We start from the raw sequence: 26,263 nt of genomic DNA, 5'->3' as shown, positions 1-26,263 counted from the left end.
TATAACTTAGTGTACTCGGTTTATCCGGGCTGGTTAAATTACTGAGTAGTTCGTACGCTTCATCTCCCATTGCCGCGATCAAAGTGGGTAGCCATTTATCCTCTTTAACATTATTCACACTAAAATACATTTCCGCACGTTCCACGTACATTGTCCAATTTCCCGATCTCACATTAAATTCCGATAGTTTCCCGATAGACATGGTTATCTATAAGTAAATAAAACTGGTTGATTTGTATTTGCACGCAACTAATTGTTCTCTCGTTAGCCACTGAGGTGTATTGAAACGCGGGTATACATCGAGACGCTTTATTGACGACTGACACACATCGGCACAGAAACACTACAGGATATAGAGGGAGCCTTCGATAGCGCATGGTGGCCGAAAATCAAAGTACGACTGGCTGAGGAAAAGTGTCCGGTAAACTTGAGGAAGGTCGTTGAAAGCTACCTGAGTGAAAGAATGGTGAATGTGAGGTACGGGGGCGCGGAGTACAGTACCAAAACCGAAAAAGGATGCGTACAGGGGTCAATCGGTGGTCCCATATTATGGAACCTGCTGCTAGACCCTCTGCTGAAAGGGCTGGAAGAACGAGGACACAAATGCCAGGCTTTGGCTGACGACGTTGTCCTGGTGTTCGACGGTTGCACAGCGCAGGACATTGAAAGACAAGCCAATGCCGCTCTCGGGCATGTCCGGGCGTGGGGAGTCATGAACAAGCTAAAATTTGCACCACACAAAACCAGCGCAATGCTGATCACTCGAAAGCTGAAGCATGACACCCCACGCCTGAGCATGGGCGGGATCGACATTGCCATGTCTAAACAGATCAAACTGCTAGGTCTCACCATTGACAACAAACTCACATTTAACACTCATGTCGCCAACGTATGCTCCAAAGCCGTAAAAGTGTATAAACAGTTAGCTAGGGCCGCAAGGGTGAGCTGGGGTCTGCATCCGGAAGTGATACGAAGCATATACACCGCGGTGGTAGAGCCTATCGTCATGTACGCGGCAAGCGCATGGGTGCCGGCGTCCAACAAACTGGGAGTGAGGTCTAAGCTGAACAGTGTTCAGCGAAGCTTCGCCCAGAAGATGTGTCGTGCATACCGCACGGTATCCCTAAACTCGGCACTGGTGTTGGCTGGGATACTCCCCTTGGACCTGCGTATACAGGAGGCTGCATCGTTGTATGAGGCCCGAAGGGGAGTATGCCACCCAGCGCTGGCGGGTGGGGAGATCGAGCGCGTTGCATCGGCACTCCAGATGCCGCACCTGGCAGAACGGAGAGCGATAGAGCTGCGCCACCTGGTAGATGAGGAACATTATCGCGAAAATTGCGACTTCGAAGTCCGCATCTTCACGGATGGCAGCAAGATTGAGGGAAAAGTCGGAGCCGCACTATCCATCTGGACTGGTGCGGCGGAGACGAAAACCCGAAAGCTTGCTCTGCCATCCTACTGCACCGTCTACCAGGCCGAGCTTCTCGCTCTCTGCGAAGCCACTCGGGAGGCCCTGAAACGTAGAGAGACCAGCTTTGCCATATACAGCGACTCTATGGCAGCCCTCCTCACAGTCGTGAACCCCGAAGCCCTCCACCCTCTTGCCGTGGAATCCAGAGACGCCCTTTACAACAGTAACATTCAGAACAAGAGCGTCTCCCTGTTCTGGATTAAAGCTCACGCGGGGTTGGAGGGTAACGAGAGAGCCGACTCGCTCGCAAAGGAGGCTGCCCTAAAATCGAAACGCAAGCCGGACTACGATATGTACCCGGTATCATTCGTCAAGCGCTTTATCCGATTGGATACGCTTGACGAATGGAACTGGAGATACAGCACGGGGCACACAGCGTCCACCACCAAGCTGTTCTTCCCGAGTGCGGTTGAGGCGTACAGGACGATACGCAAGCTGAGCATCACCAAGGAGTTGACCCAGGCTCTAACGGGGCACGGTGGTTTCTCTGAGTATTTGACTCGCTTCAAATGCAAAGAGAACCCAGCGTGCGCCTGCGACCCTAGTATAGCTGAGACTGTGCCCCACCTTCTTGCGGACTGTCCCATTCACAGCAAGGACAGATATGAACTAGAGCAGAAAATTGGATATAGAGTCGAAAAAGACAACTTCAATCAAATTATAATAGATAAAAAGAATAGCGAAACCTTTGTCAACTTTATTGTAAAAATTGTAAAATTAGCAAATCAAAGAAACTCCTAGATTAAGAAACGGTATGATTATATAGTATATTGTTATATACTCATAATAGTCATTGTAAGAAAATAGAGATATAAGCAATTAATTTTTAAGAAAATACTGTAAGCAATTGTTAGCATAAGATATAGATTATGAACTGAATATGTACCTAATTGTTGTTGCTAGATTGTAATATTGAATAAAAACAGAAATTTTAAATAAAGAATACGTACCCCCTGCTGTCCAACCCTAATTTTTAAGAAAAAGAATAGGATATAGGAATTGAGTGTAGGGCCCTATTGGGCAATAGACATTTAAGACCACGGAAAGATGATATGTATGTTGTCCTAACAAAGTCCCTGCCTTTCTTGTGCGGCAGGGGTACGAGAAAAAAAAAAAAAAATCCCATACCAGTTGTCTGGAATGCCATTTGAATTAATTGTCCTGGCTGCTGGACCGGTGATTTTGTTTAAGATGCCATTCAACAAACATAGGTTACTTAAATGATTACCTGGAATTATGTAAGTTTCCACTAACTCATCACAGAGCCTAACGAACCTCGTCAACACGTTAGGGTTCCCGTCAAAATCGGGTACCAGGCGGAGGGCCTTATACATCAGGATCAGCTGCCATAATGTCCTCTATACTATCTGGACTACCAGATTCAAAATCTATATTTCTAAACCTATCAATTTGCGAGACCCTAGACTGCCTATTCACAGTCCGAGGGGTTCTACTACTAGGGTGGAAAATTTTGAATTTTCCTTAGACACTAAAGGGCAAAGGGAATAGCAACACTATAAAGAAAATTAGCGGTGCACTTACTTGAACATTTCTCTCGGTTTCTCTGAGCGGCTATCGATGTCTGGATAACTCCGGCGTGGACCTCGTGGGTGTAGAATCTCGGTGAAGACTTGATAGTCAATTAGCGACGACGACGGTTTCGATATGAGAAAAAGTCTTTCGCGCACTAACCCGAGAATCCTACCGACTGCGCCAATTACGTAGGCAAAAAAAAACCGAAAAGATTTCTAAACTATTTAATTAAATTTAAATGTATTACAAAGTAATTAATTATTAACTTATAACTAAAGCCTATTGACTCGACCGATGTGAGTATCGAAGTGGAGCGCCGGGGTCGTCACGTAGGCCAGCAGGCACGAGGCACGAGGCGCAGCATCAGCAGTTTACTTCATATTGCGAAATTATATAGCATAGGCAAAATAATGGTGCCGTGTGCAGTGTCGTCATATGTCAGCGATTCCCTTTAGGTACTGTCGCGTAACTAAAGATTTCACTATTTACACCTTATTAAACACAATAATTTCACTTTAAGTGTATCTTTCAAATTATTGGGATTGATTTAAGATAACTTTTAACACAAAAAATACGTTAAAAACCAATCACATCCATGTCGAATCACGCGAAGGTCATTACGGGACATCGATCTGAATATGTTCAATAAAGATCTGTCATCGTTATATTGGACCAACGTTAGTTCTTTAACAAATGTAAATGAAATGGTCACCATCTACAGTAAAATTATTTCATACTTGTTCGATATCCATGCTCCCGTCAAAACCGTATCAGTAAAGTGCGAACAATACCCGTGGATAACGTATAACATAAAACTTATGATGAAGAAGCGGGACGAGGCACATACCAGGGCTCGACTTACTAAACAGGAAAACCATAAAAAATACTATAAAGATTTAAAAAAGCTAGTGAGTGAGGCATTGTATAGGGAAAAGCAGGCATACTTCGAACATTATATTAACTCCACTGAAAATGACTCGCGTACGCTTTGGAAACATATTAAAAAAAATGTGAGAATTAAAAGTAGGCCCGAATTGCCAGCAAATATTTTCAAGGACCCAAACGAAATAAATAACTATTTTCTAAATGTACCCGGTAGCGATAATGTAAAAATATGTAAAAATAATGTAAAAATATCCCAACTTATTTTGAATGTCATCAATGTGTGTCCGACACATTTACTTTAAGCCAGGTCACAGAAAGTGATATTATGAAAGTCGTCCGTAATATTAAAACAAATGCTGTTGGAATGGATGGTATTTCGCTGGATATGCTACTGCTTACCCTGCCTGATACGTTGACTGTGATTACCAATATAATTAATTGCTCAATAGTAACAAATACGTATCCTACGTATTATGGCAGAAGGCATTGGTAAAACCGATACCAAAATCTTCAAATGCCACAGAATTGAAAGATCTTCGTCCAATCAGTATCCTACCATGTATGTCCAAAATATTAGAAAAAGTAGTTGCCTCGCAGCTTACAAAATTTCTGGAAAAGAATAACATACTACCGTACGTACAGTCGGGGTTCAGGAAGGGATATAGCACCACGACTGCCTTGCTACATGTTGTAGATGATATACTGGCTGCGCGTGACAATGGTGAGGGGACTTTGCTGACTCTGCTGGACTTCTCCAGGGCTTTCGACTGTATAAATATTCCAATGCTATTGTCGAAGCTACACTATTACGGATTTAGCATAGACAGCATAAAGTGGTTTAGTAGCTATTTTGAAAACAGAGCCCAAATTGTCGAATTGTGCAACGAGGACGGTTTATCTGTCAGGTCGGACTCTAAAACCGTCAAAAGGGGAGTTCCGCAAGGATCAATACTGGGTCCTCTTATGTTCATTATTTATAGCGCCGATGTGGTGAAACAAATAAAGAACTGTAAATTCCACGTTTACGCCGACGATATACAGATTTACACTTCATGTAAGCCTTGTGATACTTGTCTGGCGGAAATTAGACTAGAAGAAGACTTAGAACGTATTGCAGCATGGGCAGAAGCGAACACCCTAGTACTTAACGCAAGTAAAACGAAGTATATGATTCTTGGAACTAAACAACAGATAGACGGTATTACGCGTCAAGGGTTGAACGTTAGTATAAGGGGCGAAGTGGTACAGCGAGTTTCTGAATCGCGAAACCTAGGGTTGCTAATGGACGAAGAGTTACTTTTTGAAAAGCACATTACGAATACTGCTAGCAACTGTTTTTACAGACTGAAAGTAATGTACCAAATTCGAGAATATTTAAGTACTCCCATTCGAATCAAACTATGCGACTCTTTAATTCTCTCTAAGTTTAATTATATGGACGCTGTGTATGGGCCTCGGCTTCTGGCGCGCTCACAAAAACTGGTTCAGAGAGTACAGAATGCTTGCGCTATATTCTGCTTCAAAATTCCTCCCCGCACACACGTAACACCTTACATAAACAAGGCTAGAATCCTAAAAATGAAATATCGCAGACAGTTTCATTTTGCAACGCTGATGTTCGGAATAGTTAATTTTAAATTACCGCCATATCTTGCGGACAAACTAGTTTGGTCCCGCGACGTGACTGCTGCCAGGACCCGTGCGTCGTACTACTCACTCGCGGTGCCTCGTCACCGCACCACCGCTTTCCGTGGCAGTTTCAGGTTCGCCGCATCCAAGTGTTGGAACGATTTGCCGCCGCCGTTTCGTAGTCTGAAAACAATTTACAGCTTTAAATCAAAGTACAAATGCTATCTCCTAGATATGCAACTATTAAGCTAATTAATATTTTACCTAATTGGTTTCGACACGTCAACGTGGCGGAGTCCTCCTAGCGGGCTGGATGCGGCGACACAACCTTTGTCATGATTATTATTATTTTCCTTCGGGTAATGTTTCATTTGTTGTTTTTGTGTCATTTGTTGTGATACGGAGTGGGTGTATTTGTGTAGTGACAATTTGGCAGTACCCGCATAGTTTTCACTTCGGTCGAACTGCAATTCGAGTAACGTGTTGCTTGGGTACCGGTATTTCGCCGAGACTGCTTTGAGGTATTCGGTGCGTCGGTCAGCGGTGCTCGTATGCGTGGTGTTACGGCTCCTTGGTCGTGAGTTCGAATCTAGACGCGACGCCTTTTTGAATTTTTTTTTTTTCCCCTTTATTTAACAGTTTTAATAGTGACTTTTTTTTTTTTTTTTGAATATACTTTTTTGTTATTATTGTATTTTAAACCAAGTTTAGAGATTTTCATAGGAAAAGAGATTTTAGGAATGAATTAAGGAATGGATCTTGTTAATTTAGTATGTAATGTTTTGTGTTAGTTCTTTTCCCTTTTTTTTGTTTTGTTAGTTTTATATTTTCTTATTATTTTATTTTATTTTGATTAAATGTTATTTTTGTTGGGTAATAAATGTAGAATGGGTTTAAGTAGATATTCGTTGCATGGAATTTTTGGACAGTACTTTTAATTAATTTTTTTTTTTTTGGACGGTTTTTAACTGTTTAATTTATTTGGCTAATTGGTACTTTTCATAGTGTGTATTTTTTAAATTGTTTTACTATTATAATTTTATATTTGGTGTTTTATATTGCGTACTCTGTATTATTATTTTAATTTTTAATATTATTATTAAGGGAATAATGTATCACGTTTTGTTAGACACTGTTTTTATTTTAAGACTGCGAATGGCAAATTCGAATATTGTTGTAATGTCCTAGTTTTTCCGATTCCTGTGGAGTTTTGGAATATCTGTAGCTTGTTTCAATAATTTTGAATTACATTTGGAACGAGTTATTTTTTTATTTTAAAGATGTCTTTACCCACCACATTAGATCCTTCAATGCCTAATTCCTCTGGCGGCGCTGCTGGGGGCCTATCACTGGATGGGTATGAGAGATGTGTGCTCTGCGCACAGCCACGTTTCTTTAAGGGTCAAAGGGGTCTTAATATCCATTTGGGTAAGGTTCACAGGGGAGCCCCTCAGGTTCAACCAAATGAAGCCTCCAGTTCTGATGTAACACCAGTCCGCTCGGAGCCGGATATTAAGAGAGAGGTTTTTAACAGTGTAGTCTACGTCTTATGCTCCAGCATCGTCACAATTTTCAAAGCTCATATCCAAAGCTAAAAAAAAAAGTTAGTTTCCCGCTTCCTGAACGCAGCTGTCAACTAATGTCATTATGTTTAAAGCATGTTTCATGGACAACTCCATCACCTGTGGAAGCTTTAGGGCGGGATATTAAAATTGAAGGGAGGGAGTCCTCTCGAACAAGGAGCTTCGTATAATTGAGATAGAACTTCACTTACAGGTAAGTTCGTTTAATCCCATAATTATACTCGCTCCTTGTTCGAGAGGTTTTTAACAGTGTAGATGTTCAAAGTTTTGTTGGGAATGAAACATTTAAATTGAAACGAGTACCAATAATATGATTATTCATTAATGAATAAAGTACATACATTGTTATCACAAAAGCTAATTAAGCTGCCCATGACTTTAATCCCAATAAAGGCAGTCAGAGGCACAGCCGTCTCCTGATAAACTCAGCGCGGCGTTCCACCAAACGTTTTGATATTATCATGTAAAAAACAATAAGAATAATAACTGTTCGCTAAACAAGTTTCACCAGTTCTCAAGAATGGAATCGATATTATGTATGTTATATATGGTTATACTATACTGTACTAGAATAGATACATAGTTCTAAATAATAACGTTGAAGTTGAGCAAGTACATTAAATACCTATTTCACATTACTATCAATTTCACAACAAAAGAACTACACAAGAACAAATTTCTGATGGAGCTCAACATCAAGATTGGCTATAAGAGCCTCACAGGGACCTCACCATAGAGCACATTTCCGAAGCTCTTGAACAACAACGATAGTTATAGTCGAAAGGACTGTGAGACTTCATCATATAGTATAACACTCATTTTTCATTGGCACACCAAGGGCTACAATAATTATCAAAGTTACACATTATTTGTTTACATACATAAAAGAAGAAGAAATACATAAAGAAGAACGGGTAATGACGAGGGCACCCAGACACAAGATTGATTGTAACATCCTGTGCTAAGTTGGCAATTGTTGTCGACATTGAGTAGTTAAATGAATCCTAAGACAACATGTCAAATTGATTAGAGAAAATACAAATATAAGTGCAAGTAAGAATTTCGATACATTTATTCAAATGACCTTTTTCATTAAAATATTCAGAACCACTGAACTAAACTTTCCTCTTTATTATAAGATATTGTTAAATGAGGCTGAAAGTATAAAGAGGGGAAGTGCATTTACATTATGTACTTGTGTGATAATTATCTTCGGAATAATTAAGATTTTGTTTTTATTAAAATAGATTACCTGAGCCCACATTATTGTGTATTACCTAATATCGACCATATGGGCTTGGTAATAACATTTAGTATATTTTTTTATGTGGTAATAATAAATATAACTTGTTGTGGAATTTTTTCCTATTCCTCTATGCAACCTTTCACCCACCAATCAGATGATAGAACAACGTACACACAACACATTAACACACGTAACATTGTTTACGCAGCTATCTCTTTAGTGTAATAATTATTGAATTTGTTTTTAGGACAGTAATAGTAACGTCCTATTATTTACTGGAAAAATAGGATAAACATATATTTATCATGAAAATATTATTGTTACTTCTCCACTGCAGTTTGGTTCCGATTGATTAAGTGGAGGGACATTATTGTTGTAATTTTTATATTAATTGTAAACTGTGTTTTGGGCTGATCAGCAACAACATAATAAATCTACAACAACATAATTTAGAGAAAACGCTAATGGTGATGTAAGTTATATGTTAATAATGAACTATTTTTCCTTCCTTTTCACCTATGAGTTAATAATAAAAAGGGCAACTATTCTATCTAACCGAACTAGGTATCAATATTTTACAATTTCGAATGTAATACTTGAAGGAAATTTTCATTGAAGTTATAATATTATCAGGTAGGTACCTCAATTTATACTGAGATTAGTATTGTTATTCCTGATTAACAAAGACAGGATTTGAATCCCATGTCTTAATGATAATGCTAAAACTTTTAGTGATAGACATTCGGAATTAATTTTACCAGAATTTTGAAAAAGTAAATATCATAAAGGTAGGTATATTTGCTTGTGCAAATTTTCCCATTATAACTTTATAGGGAATTCTTCCTCCTCATGAGGTACTATTCTTAAACGGCCTTGCTGCCTGGGCCACTGTTGATACTAATGGCTGTGAGACTGCTAATACATCTGGTTGTAGCTCTGCTACTACTGCTGGCTGTAGGTCTGCTGGTACTGCTGGTTATGGCACTGCTGATCATGACTGGTTGCATCACTACTTTTATTGCTGGCTGTGGGGCGGCCTGCTGATACTGTTCCTTGTGGGCTTTCTGTTCATGCTGTTGGCTGTGGGGCTGCCTGCTGATAATGTTGTCTCTGTTCCACAGATCCTGTTGCTATCTCGTTTACTCACTCTTCGGGCAATGTTATTCATTATTATTTATGTGCTATTTGAATTTTATGATGTTGGTTGAAAGAATTTAATAGCAGTATTCTCTAACCATGTCTTGTGTACAGTTATCTCTTTTGAAAGTAATCTCTGACATTACATACTATTAATACTTTGATTTCTAGCACAGTTGAATCATCTGATAAAGATGTAAAGGCCTGTGATGATGAGGTTGATTAATAGAACAGAGGCTTTTAGGTTTTGAATTGTCGGTTATTTCTTCAGAATTTGTACTCTCATTATTTTATAATAATCAATTTGACATAATAGTCTATTGTTTCTCAGCATTAGTCTAATCTTGAGTTTCAACATGGGGAGGTAAGCCCCGACAATTCAATGGTTTATCTTCGATTCCTCAAGTGACAAACCAAACATGGAAATAAAAGTATAAAAAATAGTTGGTCTATGTTCTAGCTATCTACTAGCGTTTAGCAAAAAGCGATACTTGTAGTGGTAGCTTTATGTTATTTGAGTTGATACCATAAAGTCCATTGTCTATCCTCTAAGTGATAGCTCTAAGTATGGAAATGAGAAATAGGTATATAGCGCTTGCTAATGCCGACCATAATCGTGGTAGCTCTTATATTAATAGGGTTCATACCATAAAGTCCATTGTCTATCCTCTAAGTGATAGCTCTAAGTATGGAAATGAGAAATAGGTATGTTAGCGCTTGTCAATGGCGACTTTCTTAGTGGTAGCTCTTACATTCATTGTGTTGATACCTTCAAGTCCATTGTCTATCCTCTAAGTGATAGCTCTAGGCATGGAAATGATTCAAAAATTCAAAATTCAAAAATATTTATTTTTCAAAATTGGCTTACAAAGTTAGCGCTTTTTGAACGTCAAACATAATTCAAACGCTTTTAAAACACAATCAACAAAAGCTTTTAAACGAAAATACATATCGTAAGCCTATCGACAAGTCCATGCTATTTAAAAAGGCTACATCCAAAGATATTCACAAAATAGTTTCTAGTCTCAAAGGAAATAAAGCGCCCGGGATTGATGGCATACGTACAATTGACATCAAACTTATTGCAGATAAGATTGCAGCGGTTATAGCTCATCTTATTAACACAAGTATTGATGCCGGCTTATATCCTAGTGATTTGAAAACAGGACTGGTTCGCCCTATACCAAAGGCTGGAGACAGTAAAGACTGTTCAAATTACCGTCCCATTACTATGCTCCCTATAGTAGATAAAATAGTAGAAAAGTACATCAGCAATCAAATACATGCATTTTACCATAATAATGGAATCATTTCAGGCAATCAATACGGCTTTCAACCGAAAAAGAGTACCACCTTATTATTGTCTCGATTCAGTGATGAAGTAAATAAACACCTCAACGATAAAAAACATGTCCTCATCATCCTGATCGACTACAGTAAAGCATTTGACACGCTACAGCACCGCGTTCTTTTAGACAAGATCTCAGATTCGGGAGTCAGAGGGCCTATTTGGGAGTGGTGTAGAGATTACCTAAAAAACCGTTCCTACCAGGTAAAGATTGGAGATGCTTGTAGTGATAAGGTGACGGTGACGGAAGGAACAGCACAAGGATCGGTTCTTGGGCCAATTCACTACTTGACCTATGTCAATGACATGAATGAGGTCGTTAAAGGCTGTAGTATTTACCAATTTGCCGATGACACATGTCTAATGTCTGCTGATAGGAATCTCCAAACAGCTCAAGCAACACTGCAGCGTGATTTTGATCTCATTTGCCGCTGGTCACATGACATGGGACTGGTATTGAATACCGGGAAAACTAAATTGATGCATGTCCACTCGAGTCAGTCCAGGACAGTATCTGACGTGAGAATAGTAGGCCATGACCATAACTGTTTACACATAGAACCATCTCCCCAACAGTGTAACTGTTCACCAATAAAGATAGTTACTACTATGAAGTACTTAGGAGTAGAAATAGATAATCGTTTTAACTGGGACGAGCATATTAAAATAGTCTGCCAGAAACTGCGCGCTATTTTGGCCAAATTCTATATTATTGGAAATAGGATCCCGTATGCGATCAGAAGAACAATGTACATAGCACTAGCTGAATCGATTATATCTTACGGGTTAAGTAGTTATGGCAGGACTTTTAAATCACATCTTAATAATATATACAAATTGCAGTTAAGATTATTAAAAATGATTGTACCTTTTAATATAAAAAATAATTGTAAAAATGAATTTGATCTGTTTAATTTCTGTAAAGTCCTACCGGTGCATTTTAAATTTAAACTCGAAATTTTAAAAGAACAATATTTTAGAACTGAATTATATAATTATACAACACACGATAAAATAACACGGCAAGTAACAAACCAAATTTTATTAAAACCAAAATATCAAAACTTTTACGGTAAAAGAACATCTAATTATATCATACCCGATTTAATTAACCAGATACCCATTCAAACACGCGGAAAAATAACACCAGAAAATGCAACGCAAATCATTAAAGACGTTGTATTCCAATGGGCCGAAAAACATTATTGCGCAAACCATCCTGTATATGGTGTGAGCAGCTAGTGCGAAACAGGTTTGCAGCCGGCCCGATGATCGTACTCGGTACCTATTGTGGCGCGTAGTGGGTATCAATAGTTTAAGTAAATTGTAGTAATTTTAAAGCGGAATGTTCATCAGGACAAACCCTTTTGGGGTTTATTGATGTGATCTATTGTTTTTAGTTTATAAGTTTGTATAAGTTTAAATAAATAAAAAAAAAATAAAAAAATAAAAAAAATAAATTACATATTATGTAACTAGCTGTAAAACTACTACCACATCGGAATCTGTAACGCTGAGGGAAAGACGTGGCCAGAAAACCTCCCAGCACAGGGCCCTAGTCCTACTGTTTCATGTTTTCCATTCTTTTCTTTTAAACCAGTTTGTATTACATAATTTATAGACTTAAATACAATGGTATTCCAATTACAGTCGGTGGAAGGAAAGTGAAACATAAAGAGTTTATGTGACTTTATCACAGAAACAGTGTTTTATGAGCTCCCTGACAGAAGCAGGCCTGTCCACATACGCAGCACCCGATCACGAGTTGACGCGAAAGCCAGCCATCGCTCCCTTCGCACATTTTTGAGGGAAAGGTGCGACCCGACTTCCGGACGCCACCGCGTACACGAACATTTCGAGGCGAGCATGCACCACTTATATAAAGAAGCTCAAAAATCCTCCGCCTGGATATAAAAAAAAAGTACTCTACTGTTCAAATATCATCAAGTGTTTCACAATCCTTTTTAATCTACTTACAAAGTTATTTCAAATTCAGTATTTTAGGGCCAAGTTTTTATTGCAAACATTCTTGTCTTTCTTGTGTTGAGCTGAAGTAATCCATTTAATATTATTATCTTTAAGATAGTCTCCTACTTTATAATAAGCTTTACTGATTAAAGTAGTTTTTATAACATTTTTAAACATGTTTCCAGAAAGGCCTAGTACATCTTCTGGTATCTTATTATAGTATCGCACACACAGCGCTACAAATGATGTGCTAATTTTGGATAGTCTGGAACTAGGAACTGCTAATTTGTTCTTATTCCTTAGGTTGTATTTGTGCTTATCACAGTTTCTTAAATATAAATGTAAATTTTTCCTAACATACATAATGTTCATATATGTATATGTATTGACAAGGTACAGTCATAATGGAAATCTCTTTAAAAAATTCTCTGAGAGAATCGCGGCATCTCAGTTTGTAGATAGATCTGATTGCCCTTTTTTGTAGAATGAAAACGGTTTCAATATCAGCTGCTCTACCCCAAAGCAAAATACCATACGACATAATACTATGGAAGTAGCTAAAATATACCAATCTTGCAGTCGTCACGTCAGTCAGTTCTCTAATCCTTTTGACTGCAAATGCAGCTGAGCTAAGTCTACCTGATAATGATTTAATATGTGTGTCCCATTTGAGTCTATCATCAATATTTAATCCCAGAAAAACTGTATTTTTAACAAAGTCTAGTTTCTGGTTATTTAGAAGTATATCACAATCAGCAGAATTTACGTTAGGTAAACTGAATTTAATACATTTTGTTTTCTTTCCATTCAAAACTAGGTTATTTATTGTAAACCAGTGGTGGATCTGGCAAAGGGCGTGAGTTATATGGTCATTGTTGGGCTTTCGTCTGTCTGTTTTAAAAATAAGGGAAGTATCGTCCGCAAAAAGTACGATATTTGACAAGTTCTGACCCTCCACCATGTGGGCCAAGTCATTAACATAAACTAAAAACAAAAATGGCCCGAGAATGGAGCCCTGCGGAACACCTATCTTGACTTCAGAGCCGAAAGATTCTGTATTATTTATTTGAACCTTTTGTGATCTACCAGACAAATAAGATCGCATAAATTCCAATTCTTTACTTTTAATACCGTAATGTTCTAATTTGAGAAGCAAAGTTTCATGATCCACACAGTCAAAAGCTTTTGAGAGGTCGCAAAAAACTCCTATAGCATCTTGGCGTTGCTCCCAGGCTGCGAAGATATGTCTCATGAGAGCAACTCCCGCGTCACTTGTCGAACGACCCTTTGTGAAACCAAACTGTTGCTCGTGTAGCACCTTAGTTTGGTTAAAATGTAAGAGCAATTGGTGCAGTACAATTTTTTCGAAAATTTTACTAAAAACGGGTAATATAGCAACAGGTCTATAATTTCCAGGATCTTTTTTGTCACCGGATTTATATAACGGTACAATTTTACTTTGCTTCATCAAATCAGGAAACATACCCTTGTCAATACACATATTGAAGGTAACAGCTAGATATGGAGCTAGTGTATCAATGACGGCTGTAAAGGCTTTCACACTCATCCCAAACAAGTCCTCTGTTTTTTTTACTTTGATTTCTCTAAAGGTTTTTACAATAGTGTGCGGGGTTATATACTTAAATTTAAATTCTAATTCACAGAGAGGCACATTTTTCTTAAGTATCTGAGCTGAAAGTAGCGAAGAAGAGTTAAGAGATTTTGTAGTTTCAATTGGAATATTACCATTATTATTATTACTGTAACCTGGAACCTGACAGAGGGCAGCAGTAACTGTCAGTACTATTCAGAGGCAGAGGACAGGAGTCCTAGTATGGCTTTGTAATAGACTACTCTGGGCGCCATCCCACTCGCGTCAGACAGAGTACTGCGGGGCGGAAGGCAAGAGGGAAACCACTGCCCTATTTTTCCCTAAAAAAGTAGCATGGAGAGTATTTAGACTGGAACGGAAAATGCTACACCGACAAGAGCGTGGCTCTTAAATTGATGATGATGATGATGAATTGGAATATTACTAAAGTAATCTAAAAATTCTTGCGCAACTTCTCCATCAGACTTAGTAAGACCACGAGGTGTGTTAAGCACAAATTCATTATCTCGGGGTTTTGCTTTACAAGTTTCAATATTAATCACTGACAATGTAGTTTTAGTTTTATTATCTGCGCTTTTAATCTTGTTCGTCAAAAAATTCGATTTAGCTTTAGCGCAAACAGCTTTGAAAAGTTCAGAATATTTTCTAATGTAATTCTTGAATTCATCATCCTGCCTTATAGTTCTCTCTCCATACAAATCAAAAAGCAAATCTCGACTCTTTCTGATGCCTTTAGTAGCCCAGTCACTGAACTTAAACCCGGGGCGTATAACTTTAGAAATCTTAGTAAATAATTGGTTATATTCCTGACTGACAATAGAAAATAATCGGATAAATAACTTGTTTGGGTCATCGTGTTCACAATTAAATAGATCTAATTTTAAAGTCAGAGCTTCAATGAATCTGTCTACTCTACGAGTTGTGATAGGTCGGCTTACTACTGTAAAACTCTGTAACTGTTCTGTGACAGTATAGATTACACTTTGCCCAAAGTGATCTGACTTGAGCGATTTCACTATCGACTTCTGCAGATATGGGCAATTACAAAATACGTTATCAATACAGGTGGCCGATGTATCTGTTATTCTAGTCGGCTCAAAAAATACGTGATCCAAATTAAATGATTTAAAAAGGCCCACAAACTCAACACTGTGACTATCACTTTTTAAAATGTCTATATTGAAATCCCCACATACAATTACACATTTCTTGCACTTGCAAATAATTCGTAGAACATCCTCCAAGACTTCGCGTAAAGTTTTAAAAGAACTGGTGGGGGGGCTGTATGCGCATACTACTATATACTTATCCAGCTCAACACAGGATAACTCAATGTGTCTTTCAACCGACAGTCGAGCTATGTCTTTACGTTCCTTATATTTATAATGTTTCCTTAACAAAATCAATGAACCTCCACAGCTAGCCGTCTCTCGATTGAAAGCACTCACAATATGGTAGTTCTCGTAGTTACATAACATCTGGTATTCCTTTTGAAAGTGTTCTGTTAGGCAGACTACGTCAAATTTGGTTTTTTCTAAAAACAATTCAACCATTGCTAATTTGCTGGAGAAACCTTGAATATTTTGATGAAAAATATTAAAAGTCCTTTGTTTATCCTTTGTCAATTTTTTGCCAGAAACTCCCACCTTGTTTTGTCCAATGACAATGTCAGCGTTAGGAGTATCTTTTGTCGAACTAACTAGTTTTTTAAATCTAAAAGAGGTACGTTAGTAACATTACTAACATTAGTCAACGAATGTTGAATAGAAAAAGCTACTATAGTAGCTAACTTACGTTTAAAATACATCGATAGATACAAGCTATCTTGTGTCAATATAAAATTAGGATTAAATTTATTAATGTAAAAAAATAATACGTCACTATGACGGTATGTCAAATTGTAAAAATATTGATTCATCCTGTGAATACATTCGTTATGTGCGCTGGTTAAGTTGTTACAATAAGGAAAAGCGCTAATTACAAATTTACATTTTGACTTATTTTGAAGATTAAAAATTTTGCCCATACAATCATTCGCATCTGACCTCTTTAAATGCGCATGGTTGCCCACCATAATGACAACAGTGGTGCAGTCATCTAATTGATCTAAAGTAATTTTGTTTACGATTTCCTTGAAATTCAAATTTACGTAGCAATTATTTATTACTTTTTTACTCGAACACTGAGTAATTAAAGAGCCTAAAGATTTGCCCATCTCGTCTGAAAACATTAATGTTTTCCTGCTACGAGCTGCGTTTCCAGTGCTGGCAGTGGGACTGGGAGGCGCGGCTGCCTCACATGAGGGCTGCCGCTGCTGACGTCGCCGCCGCGGCGCCGGCCGCGGCGCCGGCGGCAGCGCCGGCGGCAGCGCCGGCGACAGCGGCAGCGGCGGCGACGGCGGCGGCCGCGACGGTGGCTCACGGCATTCAGTCGGCGCGGGCGCGCTCTGGTGTGTGGCCGGGTGCGGTGCGGCGGTGGGGGAGGGCGAGCGCGCGGCGGGAGGAGACGGCGCGGGCGCCTCGGGTCCGGGGCGCTGCGAGCGCGCGCGTCTCCTGCCTCGCCGCCCCCCCCCGCCGGCTGCCCCGGCCGCCAGCCTGTGCCACCGCACTCACATATTCCACGGATTCAACATCTGTTCTGGTCGGAACAGACGTGGGAAGATCGTGCACTACTGGGCAGGCTGTGGTATACTCGTCAGTTAACACCTCGAGCAATTGGGTGCTGTGTCTAATCTGACTTAATAAATCTGCCGTTTCTAATGATAACTGGTTTAGTTGACTTTGGCTACAATCATACCTATGAGTCAACAATTTAATTTCCGACTTAAGTTTCTGAATTTGTGATTTGTTTGAGTAATTTTCACAATTTACTGTTACTAGAGATTGTTTTAAATCAGCAATATGTTTCAAAAGTTCTATTCTTGTACGACGAATAATTGCACATTTTTGGGATTTTTTTAATAATTTTATACCCCTCCGAGTTTGACTAATAATTCTATGTAATTTACTATAGTTTTTTAGTTTTATATCACCGGTCAATATAGTGGGCAATGGCGACGGTTTGGTGGGCAGCAGGGAAAGACGAGCTCCATCGGTGAAATCGTCTATTTCTTGATGAAGAGACATACTGTTAGACTGCTGAAGACTGTCCCTTTGTGAATGGAGGTCCGATAGCTCGTCATGTGCCTCTCGCAGCTGTTCTTGCAAGCACCGAATCCTGTCGTTTTTTAAATCAAGTTCTCCTTGTAAGCTGGAGAATGACTCGATCACGTCTTGCAGTCTAGTCAGCTCAAGTTGTTGATCGTCACAGGTGGTACGGAAAGTCTTAATTTTATCATTCAAACTGTCGTTTTTTGCCTTAAGCTGCTTATTCTGATACTCCAGTTCATAGCGCTCCTTTAGTAGGCGTTCGTTCAGCTCCTCAGCATCCTTGAGGTGACTTTGGGCCTGGCGCAGCTTCTCAGCAGCTACCATACTTCTAGTTGTTACGTGCGACATGGTTCACGCCGCGGTGTCCGACGTTCGTAATTCAAACAAACTAGGGTCCAAAGTCCACTTCCTTGTTCTTTTAAATATATCTTGCTGCAGGAAGCCCTGTCATTAGTGGCCTAAAATTGCAAAAAAAATAAAGCAGCAATAAGATCTATTTAGAAGAATTACAAATACCTATACCTACTTATGAAGAAAGAAAAAATAACAATTGGCTAATCAACAGTATGTAGGTAGCTAACGATAAGATACTTGTACTTGTCTATTAGATTAAACTAAACTTGTGGCGTGAATTTATGTATTGTACACAGCAACAATATACAATATGTTAACAATATACTGTTATTGTATCCGTGCATTAAAAGGAGAATTTTGTGTTCGACTGTTACTTTGTCGTTTTTAAATGTCAAAACAAAGCGAGACTGTAACGGTACCGGGTGTACAATTATCGTTAAAACACCGGTGTAATTGTGTAATAATATGTCATAGTGGTGTTTAATGCGAAATAATGTTAAAAATATGAAAAACAAAAGCAATACTTCCCAGGTTTTAAGTCCGTAGTTTGAAAATTATTGACGGCGTCCGTTAGCCGTTGTACGACATCAGCTGTTTCAAATTATCTCCAATTTTGCACTAATGTTTTACACTTAGGTATGTTTTATACACTTTAGCACTTTATTAATGAACAATTTAGTGTCTTTTAAACAACTTAAAACTTTGATTTTAATTAAAATAAGAAATTGTTGTACGAAAACACGTCTTGACGTTTACACTGCAGTGTTGCCAGTCCAGCGCTGATAAATAGGTATATTAGCGCTTGGCAATGGCGACCTTCCTGGTGGTAGATCTTTTGTTAATTAGGTTGATACCATCAAGTCCATTGTCTATCCTCTAAGTGATAGCTCTAAGTATGGAAATGAGAAATAGGTATGTTAGCGCTTGTCAGTGGCGACCTTCCTAGTGGTAGCTCTTATGTTCATTACATTGATACCTTCAAGTATATTGTCTATCCTCTAAGTGATAGCTCTAGGTATGGAAATGTAAAATAGGTATATTAGCGCTTAGCAATGGCAAACTTCCTAGTGATAGCTCTTATGTACATTAAATTGGTACCATCAAGTCCACTATCCCTCCGCTAAATGATAGCTCTAGGTATTAAAATAAGGCATAGGTATATTTTCGCTTGCAACAGTCTTAGTGGTTGATTTTTATGTTAATAGGGTTGATACATCAAGTCCATTGTCTATCCTCTATTGTGATAGCTCTAAAAGGAAACAAATAGTCTGTCTATTCTCTAGTCAGACAGTTCACTGCTAGTGCTTAACTAGGTGACTCTCCAAGTGGTGTTCTCTTGTTGGTTAGGTTGGTACCAATAATCATCACCCATACGTTGGAAGCTTGAATTATAATAAGATTAGAGTAATTTGGAAGAAATTGCTTACTATAATAAGGCTATCTTTTTCCTGTACTCTCTTAACACTCTTTCTGTTTTTATTGTTAGGGTATATTATCATCATCTTATATTGTAAGTATCATTCGGAGAAGATAACATTATTAACACCACTTAACAGAGACTGTGAGAAGGGATTATGTACTGTTATAATATATATAATATCATTTTTAAGTATGGTTATCCTGTAGTAAACCAATTGTAATTCTCTAAATGTTTTAAGTGTTATCTTGAATAAGTTATGTATCTTGTCTACCAATGGTGTAGATGACCTCTGTGATATCGAGTACTACTGTGTCATGGGTACTTCTTGATGAACAGGGTAAACATGAAGTGCTTCTGTCATCTAATTATCTGAACTTGTCAAATTATTTCCGAGTTAATTATTTACTTTTCTATGCCATTCTGCGGTTATATTTCACTGGTTCTCTTTGTTTTATAATAAAACTGCTCATTTCATTCGCTGATAGTAAGTTATCAACCGCAACATAAGCCAAGAGCACGAATTACAAAAAGAAACAAAAAAAATTTTTTTTTTTTTTTTTGACAGATGAAAATAAAAACGCGGCAATCAGGGACTGAAGACAAGGCTTAGGCCTATTTGATCGTGATTTTCGAATATTAAATTACTAAAGTCAAGACTGTATAGTCCTCAGATCTTTGCCTGCCTTATATAAGGCGAATTTAAACAACATCAACATCGGAATAAAGTATAACTTTTAAATCACTGTTATAACACGAACACGATACAATTTTAATATTATTATTTATGTCAATAAAACTAGTTACTTTTATTAGTAAAAAGTACCAATTTAAGTTACTTCTTCGAATGTTAGGATTATAAAATTATAACCTCAAAAAAAGTAATTTGTTTTCGACAATAAAAGGAATTAAATTGAATTGATCATAATTATATCTTCTCTTGTTTTAGTAGATGGGTAATGTTAAGACTTACCAGTTTAATCCACATTTTGTTTTATCAAAAAGAACTTACGCTCGTCGTCATCCACATTTTTTCTTTGGTACTGTTTCTAGCTTTTTTAGAGAAAAAAGCACTTGATTATGTAAGTAACAGATTTTTCGCACTATATCAATCATGTTTTTGTATTAAATATTAGTTTTTAATTAGTTTATTTACGGAGGCGAAGTGACGCGCCGGTGCACAAAAACCGTAATGACATTAGTTGACAGCTGCGTTCAGGAAGCGGGAAACTAACTTTTTTTTTTAGCTTTGGATATGAGCTTTGAAAATTGTGACGATGCTGGAGCATAAGACGTAGACTACACTGTTAAAAACCTCTCGAACAAGGAGCGAGTATAATATTTGCTTTATTTGATTCACTTTATTTTTTCTTTTTAATTAATATACGCAATTCTATTACAAATATATAATTTCGCTTTACTTTAGGAACACGTCGTGCCCGTTCGGCGGCGCGGCGGTCGAATGAAAAAAAATATTTTGTTTGTAAGTACTAGTAGTAACCAAACTACTTTACCGACCGAGCTAGAACTAGGGAGACACCCTAGGGCCTGGCTAAACTATCGCACCTGGAACTTTTTTGTTTTCACGAAACCTATTTAAATCTTGGTCAAATTTTATCGCCGGTAAAAAAAAATCTAAATGGCCGAAAAACAAGATAGCCGCCATACAAAATTTTGTTTTTCTAGAAAATGTCTCTGTAGTGAAACACACGAATGTAGGTTGAACACTATTTATTATTTTCAAATCACCCTCATACATTAATATTATACTACATCCTTCCCCTACAGAAAACAAAGCAATTCCTTACAGCTAAGCATAATGAATGAAATCATGACTAAACTACGTAACTATACATTATAAATGCCAACCTAGGTGTACACTTGGTCCAATTCTGGTTTTACTGGCTTATTTAAAATAAGTGGTAAGTAAGTAAATAATATCACAACTTATTTACGTGTTTGACCTATTTGTATGCGGCTACTGTAAAATGACGTCACCATAAATACAATGTTAGACCATTGTCATTGTTACGTAACTCATACATTACTATGTCGTTATGAAGTCCTTGACTAGCTTCTTGGCCTTTCAAAGATAGCATTATGTAGGTGATTTACCCTAGTTAAAAGCTAGTGGGATACAAGAATTACATAAATAATTATTAGATAGATAGATTGTTAAAATCTTTATTACATGAGTTTACTTGTATGAAAAATTTGGGGCTATTTTGATTTACTTAATTTCTAAAGAAAAGATTTGTTAACATTCGTGTTGTTCGTTCTTTTGACCTCGTTATAGGGACTAATGGGGATGACGATGATGGCTCCTCTTCGCCGTTTTGACTGACCGTTAAGCTTTCATGTTCATCAATCTCAGATTCGCTTAACGTAGCTTCGATCGGCGTTGTGTCCGACACCGAGACTTCAAGCTCGGTTTGATGCTTATGTTCTGTCTCCACATATGCCGACGTTGCATCTTCTGTTACTGGACTTGACATTTTTTGTTTACGTTTTCGTCTTGGCAACTTTGACATTATCATTTGAGAACTGAAGCCTACTTGTGGAGTGCTTAACTTCAGGCCTGTTTTTAATACGCCTGATTCTCGTACTACCAATTGACATCGACTTCGTCTGTATCTTGCTCCTTGTTCATCCTCAACAACAAATGAGAGGGGCTCAGGCGCACGAGCTACTACCGTTACCCGTTTCCTATTACCATTAGAAATGAGCGTCGCCCTGTCTCCTGGATTTATTTGTACGAGTGATCTTGCTGATATGTTATAATCACGTTTAATTCTTTGTTTTTGTGTCATCAATCTTTGGTAGTTTTTATCATTGTCGACCGTTTCTTTCAACAGCTTTGAACTAACTGGCAATCTAGTGTTAAGTCTCCGTCCCATTAATATTTGTGCTGGAGAGTCCATTCCATCCCTTGGCGTGGCTCTTATATTTAATAATCCAATTGAAAAATCCTGGCCCGAGTCCACACATTTTTTTAGTAGGGTTTTTACCGTTTGAACAGTTCTTTCACTTTTCCCGTTGGATTGCGGGTAATGAGGTGATGATGTTATATGTCGTACTTCCCATTCCTGTATGAATTTTTTAAATTCATACGACCCATACGCGGGCCCATTGTCCGTTACCAACTCCGCTGGTATTCCGTGACGTGCAAACTGTTCTCTCAAAAACATAATTACACTCCTAGTGCTCATATCCTTCAGCTCTCCCACTTCTACATAATTGGAAAAATAATCCACTAAAATTATGTACCTCTTTTTTCTATACTCGAATATATCCGAGGCTAGTTTATGCCACGGCAGGTCTGGCACATGGTGAGGCTGCAGTGGCTGGCGGCGCGCGCGCGGCGCTAGTAGCGCACACGTGTCGCAGCGCCGCACCCAGCGCTCCACCTCCTCACTCAGCCCCGGCCAGAACATCACCTCGCGCGCACGCTGTTTGCACCGTTCAATTCCTAAGTGTCCTTCATGAACCCGTTGTAGCATCTCTCTGCGTAATGCGCGAGGGATAAATACACATTCACCTTTAAAAATTATACCGTCTACACAATGTAACTGTTCACGATACGGCCAAAATACATTTACCCTTGTGTTGACATCCCGTCTACTTTTAGGCCATCCATTTGCTATATACTTTATTAACATTCTACTATCAAAGTCCGTGTCCGTTTCCCTTCTAATCATCTCCATTTTCTGTTGACTGAACGTGACATGTGTTATCATGAAACATGCTTGAGCGTCGACTTCGTCTGTAACACGATCGTGCATTAATTCTTTTAACGGAGCTCGAGATAATGTGTCTGCAATGTACATATACTTACCTGGGACGTAGACTACTTTGAAATCACCACCCTGCACTCGCATCATCATCCTTTGCAACCGAGCTGGCACAGACACCAGTGGTTTGTTAAACAAAGCCTCCAACGGTTTATGATCTGTTTGCACGGTGACGTCACTTCTGCCATAAATATATTGCCTAAACCTTTCTACTGCAAAAACAATTGCTAGCATTTCTTTTTCAATTTGGGCGTATCTAGTTTGCGTATCAGTGAGCGTGAGTGACGCGAACTCCACCGGTCGCGAGTCCTGAAGCAGCACTGCTCCGAGCGCCACGCTCGACGCGTCCACCGACACAACCACCGGGGTGCGCTCGCAGTACAGTGCCAGCACTGGCGCACTCACCACCTTGCGCTTCAATTCGTCAATTGCTTCAGAGTGGTGCGTCTCCCACACCCATTCCGTTTCCTTTTTTAGCAATTGTCGCAGTGCGTTTACGCAATGGGAATAATTTTGAATGAATTTAGATAGGTAATTTACCATTCCTAAAAATCGTTCTAACGATTTCCTGTCCGTCGGATATGGCATGTCCATTATTGCTCTTACTTTTGAGTCATCAGGGCGCATTCCATTTGCATCAAATTTATGCCCTAAGTATGTTATTTCCGTTACTCCAAATCTGCATTTATCGCGGTTAAATTTAATGCCTACGTCTCGCGCACGCTGCAGTAGACATTCTAACCTCCTGTCGTGTTCCTCTTGATCACGTCCCCACACAATAATGTCATCTTGAAAAGAGTCTGTGCCATCCAAATCTTCCAAATGTTGTCTTATTTTAGCATGAAAAACCTCTGGTGCACAGTTTATACCATATGGAAGGCGCAAGAATTGATACCTTCCGAAAGGCGTGCCAAAGGTACATAAGTCGGCACTAGCATCATCTATTTGTATCATCCAGAAGCCACAGCGCGCGTCAAGCACGCTGAACACCGTGGCACCGCGCAGGCGCGCTGCGATCTCCGGTACGGTCGGGAGCGCATAGTGCGCCCGTCGTACCGCGCGATTTAGCGCCCCTGGGTCCATACACACACGAATGTTACCATCTTTTTTCGCTACCGGGACTATAGCATTAACCCAATCCGTCGGATGGGACACTTTTCTTACCACACCCAAACTTTCCATTCTTCGTAACTCTAACAATAGTTTATCCTTTAACCCTAATGGTATTTTTCTTGTTGGACAAACAACCGGTTGTATACTTTTATCCACCACTATACTATACTTCCCTGGAAGTTTTCCTAAACCTTTAAATAAATCCTCATACTTGTCAATATCAAGGGAATTAACCTGAGCTATTAATTTTAGAGAAGTGCTACCTTCCAATCCGAGTACATTCTGACAGTTCATATCCGCCACAACAAACGGTAATACAAATTGTTTACGTTTATACTCTAACATTACGTCATCTACGCCTACAATCGGCAACGGATTGCCCGTAAAGGAATGTACTCGCTTGGTGAATGGCTTTAGATTTTTAATTGATAAACCCAAGTTTAAATATTGAGTTTTTGACATAACATTTAGCATAGAACCTGTATCTATTTTAATTAAGAAACTTTTACCTTGACATTTCATGGTTTCTACCCACTCATTAGACGACTTTCGCTGGTTCCTTTTCTTCCCAATAGTATTGACGTAAAACAATTCCGAATCACTTTCACTGTTGTCATTGTCATCTGTATTAATATTTAAATTTAACACCTCCCGGACTGCCTTCTTATGCACACATACTCGCGAAAAATGCCCTTTTTTATCACATACGTAACACAATGCATTCCTCGCCGCACATTGGTCGCCTCCGGGACAACGACCTCCGCACGAAGGACATGGTGGGCGCGCGTTAGTGCGAGGCCTAAATCCGCTCCCGCGCCGCTGCTGGTACCTGCCACCGCGAGCTGACCGTCCGCCGCGCATGCCCCTGTCGCTGCCTTGCACCGCGCACACTTCCATAGATCCACTACCAGTAGCGCCGTCAATGCACTGGCTTTCTTCCTTTGAGATCTCCGCTGCCTGACATATTTGTATTGTTTTCGACAAAGTCAAATCATCGGTACGAAGCAATCGATCCCTAACTGTGTTGTTTCGAAGTCCGCAAACAATCTTATCGCGTAACAAACTGTCGTGCAATTCTCCAAACTCACACTGTTGACTAAGCACACGCAGGGCCGTGACATACTGGTCGATATTTTCTCCCTCCTCCTGACCGCGCGTAAAAAACTTGAACCGCCTGACTGTGATGTTTGGTTTTGCTCCAAAATAAGTCTCAAACTTCTTTAGCACACAGTTAATATCATCCTCACTTTCACCTTCCTCAAACTTAAAAGTGGTGAAGACCTCGTACCCCGCCGATCCAATGAGGTTAACCAACAAACAAGCCTGTACTTCCTTAGGCTCCTTGCTCACTCCAGATGCCTTGAGAAACACTTCGAATAGCTTGCGCCATTTACGCCACGAATCGGCCCGTGCGGCCGGCCCGCCTTCAAGTGTTAATTCTGCTGGAGGACGCGCGTGTTCCATGATTGTTTATGTATCACTTAATTTAGGTCACTGGTAACTTATAATAATCTATTTTTACGATATTTGTAAGTTTTATCACCGTAAAAACACTTAAATAAGCAGACCGCTGTCACCATGTAGTGAAACACACGAATGTAGGTTGAACACTATTTATTATTTTCAAATCACCCTCATACATTAATATTATACTACAGTCTCAGAGGGGGGTATCAAGCCGAAAGGGGACAAAACTATACCTTATGTATCTTATCTGCAAAATTTCAATTAAAAAAAACACTTTTGATATTTTTTTCAATTTCAGTTAAAAAAATATTTTAATATTTCCAGCATGTAAAAAACACGGCACAGCACTATTGAGGTCACTGTTCTTAATCCTCTCAAATATTGGCACTACACAAATCTCCTAGCGCGTCCTGGTCGCCTGGTACTCGTGGCGCTCGCACGGCCGCGATAGGTACGAAATTCGAGCGGGCGGCGGTTTTGGCGGCAACGTCAAAAGGAGTCGGCGGCCGATTGGAACAATCCGAGTCGGCGGCACGTCGGCGACTGTAACAAACAAG

The 26,263-nt window shown here is 39.2% G+C and overlaps 2 protein-coding genes across 2 annotated transcripts; one reads left to right on the top strand and one right to left on the bottom strand.

Annotated features, from left to right (window-relative positions):
* Window positions 1–463: 463 nt before the first annotated feature.
* Window positions 464–2,215, top strand: LOC126380895 (uncharacterized). The gene has a single exon (XM_050030476.1). The coding sequence runs from the start codon at window positions 464–466 to the stop codon at window positions 2,213–2,215; it is 1,752 nt and encodes a 583-aa protein (XP_049886433.1).
* Window positions 2,216–16,114: 13,899 nt separating this feature from the next.
* On the bottom strand, window positions 16,115–17,912 carry LOC126380894 (basic proline-rich protein-like). The gene is made up of 3 exons (XM_050030475.1): window positions 17,473–17,912; window positions 16,714–17,009; window positions 16,115–16,128 (listed from the first exon to the last, which is right to left on the bottom strand). The coding sequence occupies exons 1-3, from the start codon at window positions 17,910–17,912 to the stop codon at window positions 16,115–16,117; spliced, it is 750 nt and encodes a 249-aa protein (XP_049886432.1).
* Window positions 17,913–26,263: the final 8,351 nt, after the last annotated feature.

The sequence above is a fragment of the Pectinophora gossypiella genome, unplaced genomic scaffold (assembly GCF_024362695.1).
Source record: "Pectinophora gossypiella unplaced genomic scaffold, ilPecGoss1.1 Pgos_30, whole genome shotgun sequence".
Taxonomy (NCBI): domain Eukaryota; kingdom Metazoa; phylum Arthropoda; class Insecta; order Lepidoptera; family Gelechiidae; genus Pectinophora; species Pectinophora gossypiella.
This window is presented reverse-complemented; position numbering and strand designations above follow the sequence as displayed.